Source organism: Oryza brachyantha, chromosome 1 (genome assembly GCF_000231095.2).
Source record: "Oryza brachyantha chromosome 1, ObraRS2, whole genome shotgun sequence".
Lineage (NCBI taxonomy): Eukaryota > Viridiplantae > Streptophyta > Magnoliopsida > Poales > Poaceae > Oryza > Oryza brachyantha.
Genome location: NC_023163.2, coordinates 15,039,999 through 15,053,311, shown reverse-complemented (window position 1 = coordinate 15,053,311; position 13,313 = coordinate 15,039,999). Strand labels below are relative to the sequence as shown.

The 13,313-nt window shown below is 42.3% G+C and overlaps 1 protein-coding gene across 1 annotated transcript; it reads right to left on the bottom strand.

The window, feature by feature from the left end:
* Positions 1-9,651: 9,651 nt before the first annotated feature.
* LOC102717116 (DNA damage-repair/toleration protein DRT102) lies at positions 9,652-10,912 on the bottom strand. Its single transcript, XM_006645913.3, has one exon. It carries the CDS (start codon positions 10,825-10,827, stop codon positions 9,904-9,906), a length of 924 nt encoding a protein of 307 aa, XP_006645976.2. The 5' UTR covers positions 10,828-10,912; the 3' UTR covers positions 9,652-9,903.
* Positions 10,913-13,313: the final 2,401 nt, after the last annotated feature.

The following is a 13,313-nucleotide window of genomic DNA, read 5'->3' as shown; positions in this document are numbered from 1 at the left end:
GCCTCTGCCCCGCCGCCACTTTCCCCCTCTCCGCCCGAAGCTTCCCTCCGTCGCCGTCAGCCGGCGATCTCCTCGTCGGCCGTCGGACGTCGCCGCCCACCCGCGTCACCACCGCCGCCTCTACCTCGCTGACCTCCCGCCGGCCTCCGTCGCTGCCGGTGTGCACCCGAGCATCGTCGCCACCCCCTCGTCCCTCCCGCCACCGTGCCCCGTCGTCTCGACGCCGTCGGCCGATCTAGCCACCAAACGTCGCAAGCCGCCGCTCGTCCGCGTCCCCACCTCCGCCTCGCCCTCGTCGACGTGCCGCCGTCTCCGTCGCCGCTGGTGAGCTCTCCTCTCCTCTCTCCCTCTTTCTTTCCCCTCGCGCCGCCGCTGCCGACCTCCCCGTGCCGTCGGCAAGCGCCAGGAGCCACGCGCCGCCGCCGCCGGGTCGCCGCCCGACGTCGTCGCCGTCACGCCGTCGTTGCCGTGCCGTTCGCCATCGCCGCCGTGCGCCACTGCTCCGGTTGCGCCGTCGTCGTGCGCCGCTGCTCCGGTCGCGTCCGCCGCTCGGCCGCCAAGCTGCGTCGCTGCTTGGCCGACGCCACCTCACTCCTCCCTCGTGCTCCCGTCTAGCTCCTCTGGCCGCTCCCGCTCGCGCCGCCGCTCCCGCTCGCGCCGCCGCGCCACCGTCGCCCGGCGCCGATCAATCTTGTCGCATCGGCCGTCGTCGCCGCGCTACCCCGATGAGCCCGCTCTCCTCCCTTCCTCTGTTTCTTCGTGCCACCGCGAGTGCGTCCTGCCGCTCGCCATCGGCTGACGTCCTCCGCCGCCACCCGATCCCGCCGCTCGTCGCCACTCCGAGCCGCGCAACCCCGTCGCCGTCTCCACCTCCTCCGCGCCGACTCGTCGTCGCCGTTCTCGTCGCCGTCCCTTCGCCCGTGACCACCTTCTCCGTCGTCGCCGCCGGTCGCGCCGTCGCCGGTGTCGCCTTCCCCTCTCGGCCGAGGCCGCGTCCCCCTCCTCTCTGTCCCAAGGTCGCCTACAGACGGGCCCCACTCGTCGGTCGGTCTCCTCTCTCCCCCTCCCCGGCCCCCACCTGTCAGCCACCCACTTACCCTCTCTCCCACCGACAGGTGGCCCCCACCTGTCAGCCGTCAGCTCCTCTCTCCTCGCTGACGTCAGCAGCACCATTAATTGCGCAATAATTCAATTAAGGTTTTCTGTTTAGTTTAAAAACACGGATAATCTTCTAAAATTCATAAGTAATTCATCTAGTCTTCGTTTAGGTCCATTGAAGTTTCATTAAATCCATAAAAATACCAAGAATCCATTAAAAATAGTTTCTTTCTCTGTTTCAGTAGTTTTATAGCCTGTTTTTCTTGTTTTGTCTTGTTTATCGTAGGTTTTGACCCCGTCGTAGCGCCGTTCGTTCCCGAAGTCGTCGCCGAAGTTCCTTGTGGGTCTAAGCAAGACAAGTGGCACCCTTCTTTGATCATATTGAACCTATGTTTATAAAATTCCTCGCTTTACATTCAAACATGCATTGTATTCAAATGTGTTTACTTTATTTATCTATTGGGCATTTACCTCTATACCCGTTGATCCCCATTTATTATTATTGTCATCGCAGGGTTAATTTGACTAGAATTAGGGTTAGTTAATGCTTAGCCATGCTTAGTTCAACTAGCTCACCAATTCTTATTTAATTATTGATTAGACTTTGATAGACCTTTAATGGTTGTAATCATTATTAATCTCCCGATGTGGATTAATACAACTAAAATATTGCTTATGGTGGGCCGTGGGTGCATGGTTTTGAGAGTCGTGCCCATGGCAATTAAGGACCGGTTCTCAGAAAAACCTGAAAGTCTTAAACGTACTAACCACACAAGCCAGAATGGGCAACGGTGAGACTCGTAATCTAACTTGTCCCTATTCAACGTACCGAGGCAAGGGTAGGCGTGATGGAGTATGGACGGGCAATCGTGGTGTAACGAAAGCCTCTGCTGCTTCCGGATCTACCAAGGCACAAGAGGGGACTGCCCGACTTGGTGTAAAGGAGGGGGTGAAACCTGAAGTGTGGTGCGATTGTCTAGGGAGGGTTAGGTGAAAGGTCTTATCATGATTTCCGTACTGAGGTATCGTGGTGATACGTTGGGGCATGGTAACATGCTTTGCAGCCATGTCTTGTGGGTAAAGTTGTACACCTCTGCAGAGTAAAACTATTCGAATAGTCGTGCCCGCGGTTATTGGGCGAACTGACAGACTCACTGGGATTACTTGAACCATTAATAACCTGATTAACCTTGGAACTGGTTTGACCCTGCGCAATGTGGTGTAACGTTGGCAGTGGTTTGGGTCTATCGTAACGTGGTTTAATGTTGGACAGAGGGTTGACCCTGTTGCAGTGTGGTGTAACGCTGGACAGTGGTTTGGGCCTATTGCAACATGGTGTAACATTGGACAGTGAATGATTATTTTAATTGTTTACTTTACTTTTATTTCAGTCCATACTTTACTTTTATCTGTGGCTATAACTTGGTTGATGACGAAAACTCATGGATTTATTGAATTGTTGTATTATCTGTTGTTACAAACCATGGAGACTTAAGCCATAACCTTTCATATAGTCATCTATCCTATCCTATCCTATAGTGCACCAATTGGTAGGGGAAATTATTGTACGTACGATGAAATCGTACGAGCAGCGTTTCATCGTACGAGCAGCTTACAGTTTAAGCCGCTGTCCCCATGATTTCTCGTCGTGCCGATACACGCCGTTGCAATGCCGTATGCGTGCTGCTACACGCCGTTGCAATGCCGTTTAATGATATGTACGATTATCGTACATATAGCACTGCTCATTGGTATGACTCATGACTCATTGTCTCACGGGACATATCCAAGGATATAGATCTATGTATATCAATCGAATGACTTAAATTGACTATACATCCTCCACTGTCATGCATAGAAAAATTCTTTCTATATATTACAAACTTCATATAAAATATAAATATATATACACTTTCCATTTATATAGCTACTACAATTATGCCATATATATTGTGTATGTATATTCATATAATTACTTAAAGCGGTAAAGTTGTGGTCCTGGCTTGTTGAGTTTTAGAAATTTATAAGATTAATTATTACACACACAATTATATTTATGAATTTTATATAATTAAGTTTTTTACCTAGCCTGTGATTTGTAGTGAATTTCTGTTATATTGTAGTAAAAGAACGTTATTCAATGGGCTTGCACGAATTTGATAAAGAATCATACGCACGTCTTCAAAAAGATTTCTATTTAGTACATCTTTTGTTTGCATATGTCTTGATAGCATATTGAATGTTACGTATATGACCATGAAATTCTTTTGAACATGACTATGATAGCTAAAATTGTGCAATATCCGAAACATAAAATTTCTTTCAGTTAATTGATTTTCATTATCAAATATCATCATTCATTAGCATAGGTATGTTTGATATATAACTTGAATCAAATTAAAGTGCAATTAGACCTATTTTAGAAAAATAATTTAACTAACATGAGATTAAATAATATATGAATATAAATATTACGATCCCATATAGTGCTTGTAAAAGCTCCTTTTTTGGGCTAACAAAACTGAACATTTTATTGCAAAAAGCAAATGAAAACCTCCCGTTAGTGAACAGCAAATCGACACAATAATCTCTCTCTGCATATTGATTTTCATTATCAAATATCATCATTCATTAGCATAGGTATGTTTGATATATAACTTGAATCAAATTAAAGTGCAATTAGACCTATTTTAGAAAAATAATTTAACTAACATGAGATTAAATAATATATGAATATAAATATTACGATCCCATATAGTGCTTGTAAAAGCTCCTTTTTTGGGCTAACAAAACTGAACATTTTATTGCAAAAAGCAAATGAAAACCTCCCGTTAGTGAACAGCAAATCGACACAATAATCTCTCTCTGCATATTGTTTAATGCAGTAATTAATTGCAACAGTTACGCAGCACAAGCCCTCACCAACAACTGCTCATAAAAAACTTCTCTTTTTTTCGGTAAAGAGCTACAAGCCTGGAAGCATCAGTAGAGATGCAGAAGCTTGCAATTGACAACTGAAAACGACGTGTTAATTAACTGAAGACGAGGAGCCGTGGTGGCCTGTGGCGGCCTGCCTTGGTTTGCGATCTCAGCGCCAATATCTTTGGCATTGATCTCCAACAAGTCAGCGCCAAGTAATTTGACGCTGGGATCTCTATCACATCGGCAGGGGATTGGCTCGATCTCCATGCTGGCAAGGATCTAGCGCCAACAGATGTGGTGTCTTCATGTAGGACCTTAGCATCAAAGACTATGGTGTTGAGCCCACGGCCTATTTTTGTCGAAGATTTTGGCACGGACTAATTTCGAAATAAGTTCTTGAAAAACGAATGTATCAAAAAAACGGCACAGACACGGAGCTGCAATTTACAAGACTTCGACTAGGATTACCGCGACCGCCAGCAAGACCTGGTTCACTTTTGCCACGATCTCTTCGCTTACAAGTCTTCGACTAGGATTACACGCAGTCTCTTCGCTTGGGCTTCATCATCGGGCACGGTCCTCTCTCTAAGGAATTTCATCAACTGGGCCCTCCACTCTTCGCCAAATTCCCCTGACAGATCAATCTCCATCACTTCGGATTGGTAATAGTCATTTTGCCCACTAAGAGCATCCCTAACAGCTCATCTAAATTTGGTCTTCTATATCTTAGTTTAGATGGTCATCTAAAACAGTTTCATCCTCCATATATTTGTGTGCACTAGCAGATCATCCATATTAGAGCATCTATATTCTAGTCTATTATATTTTATTTATATATGTAACTACCATGCATTTGTTTTATGTTTTATAGTGGCCAAAGTGGGGACAGTTAAGTTTTAGATGATGGAGAGAGAACATCTAAATATAGATGTTCTCTCTCCTGATATAGAGGACATCTAAAAATAGAGGATGGAATAGATGATCTGTTGGAGCACTATTTTTATCCTCCATCCTCTATTTTTAGGATAGATGATCAGATAAAAGAGCTCCTAGGGATGCTCTAAGGACACACAACACTTCAAAGACAACCCCCCGAAACTCCAGGGTGACCTCCCTCCAACAAAAGGGGTGATTGTTTGTTTTTTTATGGAACTAGTTACATGTCCGTCTATACTTGTGAAAAAAAAGTTAGCTCAAAAATTTTATTTTTAGTATATCAACAATGTATAAGCTCGATAAATCTTAAGTAAAACATGTAACAAAAATAATAATATATAAAATATTTCACATCCATACATACTACTATGGAATAAGTTAAACAGCCCATATAATATAAACATATCTCATTTAATACTGCAATAGAATTTTTTTAAGTACAAAGAAGCAATTGTATGAAGAGTTCTAATAAGTTAGTACGTCTTTGTATGCTCCTTGAAATGGCCCGAGAAAATGCAATATAAAGTTGATTATGTGAGAACACTGGTTCTAGAAGGGTAGACACCAACATTTGACAGCAATGGAGAGTATTCTTTCAATGTGTAAAATCTGAAATTGCATTTCTAGTACTTATCCATTTTTTGTTTGCTTAATTCATATGGTCTACTATTATTATTGAACAGCACTATATGAGCATAAAATTTTATATAACGTGCACCCTTAGTATAAGCTATTCTATATACCCCTCCCTTCCAAGACCTTTCAAAGCCCATCCCACCTCCCACCCTCTTTCCAAGGCCCAAAAACCACCCCATCTCATTTAAAGACTAGTCAAAGGGTTAACCCCGTGGATCAACCCACTTATGGGCTTTCCCTCATATCTTTCTAAGCTCACCTCTCGTCTCACAGGAATTATGCAGTAACATAACGACAAAAATGCAGTAACACGACGACTAATTTGCAGTAACAACGTCAAAACATACTCACAAAGAATCTACTTTTTTTAAATAATTTTTTTCAAACAATATGATACAAAAGTTCTTAAAAAATAATATATGAGGTGAGGGATAAAGTTGTTTAAAGTTCGAATTCTTAAGAAATATCTATAAGTATAGTAACGATACGTCTTCTATATAGTAATAACGCTATGTTGCTATAAATATATGTATTGTTACTGCATAATTGTAGTAGCGTCGTGATAGAAGTGCAGTAACATTGCGATATACGTCCAGTAATATGTGTGTTGCACAACTACAGTAACGTCGTTGTACAAATACAGTAATATCAAGATAGAAGTACAGTAACATCATGACTATATAGTGTTGCTATAGTACAACTAATGCATGTGAGAGAGCTAAAATAATGTATTCCCAATCTTTAGAGAGCAATATCTCATGTGTTTTATATTATTTTTCAAAACCGTTTTCACCACATTAGTTAAAACATATGATTTAAAAAACTAGATCCATCATGATTATTTTGGACGTTGTTACTGTATTTTTTAAGGCATGTTACTGTATTTTTGCCTTCATGTTACTGCACTTTTTAGATAGACGGGAGTTGACAAAGATAGAGTGTGGAGCAAGGTCAAAGGACGGGTTTGACCGGCGCAAGAGAGGTTTGACCAGGCTAGAAGAGTAGTTTTGGGCCTTTGGAAGGGGGTGGGAGAGGGTTTGAGCTTTATAAGGGGAGGGAGATATAGAATAGCTTATTTTATGGGGTACACATATTAGTTTTGCTATATATATATATATATATATGTAGCAAAACTAATATGTGCACCCCTCCTAGAATAAGCTATTCTATATATATAGCAAAACTAATATCTGCACCCCTCGTAGAATAAGTTATTCTATGTCTCCTTCCCTCATAAGGCCCAAACTCTCTCCCACCCCCTTCCAAAGACTCAAAACCCCTCTTCTAGCCTGGTCAAAATTGTCTCCCGCCGGTCAAACCCATCATATGACCTTACTTCACACCCCACCTTTGCCAACTCCCGTCTATCTGAAAAGTGCAGTAACACGAAGGCAAATATACGGTAACATACCTTACAAAATACAGTAACGACGTCAAAATACGGTCATGACGGATCTAGTTTTTTAAATCATATTTTTTAACCAATGTGATGAAAACGGTTTTGAAAAATAATATAAAACACATGAGATATTGCTCTCTAAAGATTGGGAATGCAATATTTTTAGCTCTCTCATATGCATTAGTCGTACTCTCTCATATGCATTAGTCGTACTGTAGCAACAATATACAGTCATGATCTTACTGTACTTCTATCCCGATGTTACTGTATATCTATCACGTTGTTACTGTAACTGTGCAACACACATGTTACTACACGTATATCGCGATTCTACTGCACTTCTATCACGACGTTACTGTAATTGTGCAGTAACAATACATATATTTTATAGCAACATTGTATTATTACTTCATAGAAGACGTATCATTACTACACTTATAGATATTTTTAAGATTTCGAACTTTAAACAACTTTATCTCTCACCGTATATATTATTTTTAAGAACTTTTGTACCATATTGTTTGAAAAAAATTGTTCTAAAAAAGTAGATCCCTCGTGGGTATGTTTCGATGTTGTTACTGCAAATTAGTTGTCATGTTACTGCACAATTCCTGTGAGACGAGAGGTGAGCTTAGATAGACATGAGAGGAAGCCCATAGAGAGGTTGATCCATGGGATTAACCCTTTGACCAACTTTTAAATGAGGTAGAGGTGGTTTTGGGGGCCTTGGGAGGAGGGTGGGAGGTGGGATGAGCCTTGGGAGACCCGGGAAGAGTGGGGTTGTAGAATAGCTTATATTAAGAAAGTGCATGTATTAGTCTTGCTCTATATATATATATAGGTGTTTCTGCACCTTAGACGTAGAGGGAGTAGCTCCACCTGGTAGTAGGATAGAGACTTCCTATATATATATACACACACTTAGGAACTGACCTTCTTGATTAGACTAACGGTGGAAGCAAAATCAGATAAAACCAAGTGATCGTAGATTCATATGTATTTTATCTATATTAAAATCATTACGATAGGGAAATCCTATTGTTTGTGTTAAAAAGGAAAAGATATACGTATAATTCTAAGCCACCAATAATAAAGGACTTAAATTGATATTTCTTTTCCACGTGTGCTGTTACGTGTGGATTTTGTTTTGTTTTGTTTTACTTTTTTCGTGGTTGTTGCATTGATATTTTCTTTTTTTTTTCTTTTTCTTGGTGTGCAGGTGGGTTCGTTTGCATGCGTATTATTTTTTATTTTTTGCTAGGTGCGTGAGTAGTTTTTTTTGTTTTTTCTTTTTTTCTATGTGCGCACGTCGTTATTTTTAGAGAAACACACATCGTACGTGGAACGAGGTGAAGTAGTACAGAAATGTCAAATGGCAAAAAAAAATAACTTTGTGAATAATATATATGTATACTTATTGATCTAAAAATCAAGGCTAAAAAATAAACTTCGGTTAAAAAACCTCAAAATCAACTCCAATTTTAAGGTTGAAAATTTAAATTTTAGTTTATAAGAAGAAGCAGAAACAGGGGTGTTTAATACTTTGAGAGGAGGCCAGAACACTAGCCTATGCAGGGAAAATCCATTACACACAAGAGTATACTGATTGCTCATGTGACTTCTAAAAAATGACAGAACAACCTCTATGGCTTAGAAATGATTATCCTATCCAGAAATAAAATTGATCATGTTTTATATGATCCTGGTTTATCAGATGCTTCTTCTGACTGATGAATAATGTGGAATTATAAGGATGGAGGATGGAGAGAAAAGCAGCACATTTTAGTAGCCATGACCCATGGCAACAGCTCAACCACTGTGGACATTTTATTCAGCGTTCTGCCAAAGGCTGTAAAATAGTTGCAACGGAGAAACAACAGGCAAATGTTTCGGAACCAAATGTGAAGACAGATCTTTGGTCGTTGTCATGACAAAATAACTATGAATAACATGTCCTTTTTTTGTTTGCTTCAACAATATTGCCTGGCTTGGAATCAAATCTTACCATCCACAAGAAGACTCCAAGAAGTTGACCATGCTAGAACTACCGCGGACTTGAGATTCTCAAGAATATTACAAAGTTCCAAATTCTGTAAGGCTCAAATGTCTTGAAAAGGACTTCATCCTTCATATGTCATCAGATGATTGTCAGATTTGCAGTTGAATTTAGAGAAGGTTCCATTCAAAAAGAGAAATGGAGCAGGTCCAGCACTCGATTAGAACTGTAATCGATTCATAGTTAAATAATCCAAGTTCTCAAATGTTGTTTTAAACTTAATCTGGTTTCTACTCCATTTCTGAAAAAAAAAACATAAGCTGGACTTATTAACTATTCTTTTTAGAGTTTGTAGTCTTATTTCGCTTAAGAACTGCTACTGGTTCAATGCTTTGCATCAGAGATAAATCTATCTTTCAGTGTCATATTTCATAATAAAGAAATCTAACGATTTCATACATTCCTGGACACTACTCATGAAACAAATGGAATCAAGTACTAATCAAGCCAAAACATCTCGTGGTTACAAGACAGCTATTCCCTCTGTTCCATATTATAAGACTTTCCGGTCTTACCTAGATTTATTTGTGCGCTAATAAATTTAAGCACATATATAAAATATATACATTGATACGAATCTAGTCAAACTTAGAAATTCTTATAATATGAAACGAAGAAGTAGCGTTAAACAATTCATAACTGTGACAGTAAACATGAAGTTTAACTTGACTAAGGATCCGACAACCTTGCAATATGCATTTTATTATCCAGCTTAGATTGTACAAGCATATCAAGGTGGTATTGTAAGAAACAAAGGGACACGGTTCCAGCAAAGTACAAGCTCAGCAATAGCACAAAACATGGTAAAACACAAGGAAATTGGGACATGAAGGCACCTTGGCAAACAACATCATCATCACTTGCAGGTTGCTGCTCCAAGCTCTGCATCGATGGCATTGCGCGCGGCGTCGAGGTCCTCGTCGAGGAAGATGTCCCAATGGCCGTCCCACCGGATGAAGAACTCGGTGTCCTCCAAGTACTTGACGCGGTGCACGTCGCCGGCGGGCGTGAAGAGGAAATCGCCGTCCACCAGGTCGTAGGTCTCCTTCTTGGTGAGGTTCCAGACCTTCTTCTTGCCCCTGATCACCACCAGGTCGTGGCCGAACTTGTGGTGGTGCGCCGGCTCCACGCTCCCGGCCTTGAACCGGACGTAGGCAGACGTGGGGCTCTCCCGCACAATCCGCATCTCGCCGCCGGGAATGATCCCCACCGGCTCGAACTCCATCCCCTTCCTCAGGCAGCAGATGGCGCAGGCGGAGTCGGAGCCCTCGGGGATGGCGGCCATCTCGGCGGGCGCGGAGTCGAAGAATAGCTGGATGTCCTCCGGCCAGGGGGCGTCCCCGGAGGCCGGGCACGGGGCGCGGAACGGGGTGGCGAGCCAGGCGTCGGCGATGGCGGCGGCGGCGTCGGGCGGGGTGGCCATGCCGGAGAGCGCGAGGACGTTGCAGGCGTTGATGGAGCGGGTGTTGACGGCGTCGGCGGGGGCGGCGCAGTGGGTGGCGTACACGCCGGGGTACTTGTTGGCGAAGATGGCGACGCCCGCGCCTGTGCCGCAGACCACGACGCCGCGGGCCTCGAGCGCGGGGTCGGAGGCGGAGGAGGACGCGACGCTGCGTGCGACGGCGGCCGCGGCGGCGTAGTACTTGTCGACGCCGAGGTCAACGACGCCGGCGACGGAGGGGTGCGCGCGGAGGTGGGCGACGACGGCGTCCTTGAGCGGCTGGCCGAAGCCGTCGGCGGCCGCGAAGATCTTGAAGCGGCGGTCTGCGGTGGCGGCCATCGGTGGATCTTGCGGAGGGAGGATCGATCTGAGGTGCGCAGGCGAGCAACCGAGGCGAGCAGCAGTGGCCACCCCACCAGTTTGAGTGAAGTGATAGCCTCCAAAATTTTTTATTAAATAAACTTTTTTAGCAATTAATAACCAGGTAATTTTTTTCTAAAACGAAACCTTTTGACTACGCCAGTGTTGAGGCGTGGCAAGATAACATAGTCTGGTTAGTGTGACATAGTATTGCATGGCAGTAGTAAGTCGTTTCGCCACGTTAATATTGATGGCGTAGCAAAAGGTTAATATGATAAAAATATTTTTTTCGGATGTGCAGTACTAAAATTTTTTATTAAAAAAATTTAAAAAATAAAAAAATTTCTAGCCTCACGGGGGAAACGACGATGGCACTTCTGTATTCCGCGGTTTGTCCAGATTCATTGTATGTACAAGCAGGCGATGTACTGTATACTGAGTTGATGTTTTTTTTCTTTAAACGTAGTAACAACTCCCTTCCGTTCTAAAATATATTTATTTGTTTTATCGGATGTATTAGACTTTTAAATTCATAGTTAGTTTTATTTAAATTTTTACATAAATATATAAAATTATAAATTATACTTATAATATATTTATTAATCAATTAAATAACAAAAAATAATTAATAATATTGTAACTTTTTGATAAGACAAATAGTCAAAGATAAATCTTAAAGCCAATTATTTCCATTTTATTCCACCAAACATCTTCACTTACATTTATTTCTTATTTATTTATTAAGGGACATTATAATTTTTTTAATATTAATTCCTACTGAACAACTGTATAAATGCTAACGCTTCATATAAGTACGTCCGGATTATCTATACCGTGACTTGTATTATTGGTGATTCCCTGACATGTGGGGCCGTGTGAATTGATTGGTCGGCCCACTAACTAAATTGTCCAATTAGGCCCAGTACAGCCGTACAGGAATTGCTTCTCTCAGGACCCCTCCATCTCCAGAGGAAATTTTTTTATTTTTAAACATTTTTATTAAATAATTTATTAGTAAATCTCGCGAGAAAATATTTCCACCGAATAAAACTTTTGGCTACGCCAGCAACATTGGCGTAGCAAAACAACGCTGCCACGCAGGGTTTTTGTGAGGACGTCCCAAAGCCTAGGTGGTGCAATGCTCCGAGACATGTCAGCGCGAAATATCTGGATGGATGGGGCCTCAAATTAAACCCAAATAATTACGGTAACCATCCAACCTCATCGCAGACCCCGACATGTCTTGAAGAGGGCACTACAAAGGCTCTAAGCCATCGGATATGAAATAGAAGACATAACCATTGGAATAGCCACGCCAGTCATCTACGTCATACGCCCGTCAACCACTCGATGGTAGCAACCAAAAGCGTACCCCAGAGACTCGATCTCAACAAAGGCATATTCCCCGGTTATCTCAACCATTTCAAACCCATCCTCATGTGGGACTAGTTGCCCAGGAATGCAACATAGTCTCACATAACTCATCTCAAGCACGATATCCGAATTATAAGTGGTTCTAAGCATAACGCATAAATAGTCTTAATAAGTTCTAAGTAGTACTTGGCGACAAGCCATACATATTGGTTCATGCGGTAAGCGTGCTACCCAAAAGCCCATAGGCAAACCGGCTAGGGTAAATCCCTAGTTAGAACCATCCTGGAAATCACAAGCTGCATCAAACTCCTCATCCAAACAGTCAATACCTGCAGCAGGGTCTGAACCAAAAACAAGTAAAAGAAAGCAAGAAATCAGTACATTAATCAAATTAATGTACTGGCAAGTCGGTGACAACCCTAGCATGCTACATGTTGGCCATACTCAAGGATAAACTGTGTATAGGTTAATTTGCATAAATGCCAGCTTTAGTTCACAACATTTTCTCAACGGAATTTTTTTTTACAATAGTATAGAGTGAGTAAAACTTGTAATGTAAATAAATAAATAAAACGCGTCTACCTCTCAAGGTAGATCATCACCATTTACCATCATATCATCACCATTCACCGAACTTTACTTAAGTTCACCAATAAAACATTCCAACAATTTTCCAAGTTCACAAGAGTTTATCAAAATCACAAACTATACTCATGACACTTCACCATGCCGCTCATGACCGTGAGCACGGCTAATCGATTAGTTTTAGACTTTGCAGAGTTTGTACAACTTTTAAGCCCACATGATATGGATAGCTCTAGTTTGTCCGATACCCGTCGGTATCACCACACTCTACACATTGAGTGTGATCTAGAGGTCATAACAAAACCGTTACATTGTTTATTGTCTAGCCTTGCACCAGCCCGATGTGTGTTTTACCCACGCTACTAGCAAAGTAGCGCCACTAGGTAGCGGGCCCACGCTTTAACCTAGCGCCGTAAGGAACCCTACCCGGAATCCCTCACGAGGCACGGCACCGTTGTATTGGACAGACTGCCCGCTCAAATCATCACATACCACAAGTCATTAAT

Excerpts from the sequence above, each read along its gene's own strand:
- LOC102717116 (XM_006645913.3), bottom strand. The coding sequence starts at position 10,827 with ATGGCCGCCACCGCAGACCGCCGCTTCAAGATCTTCGCGGCCGCCGAC.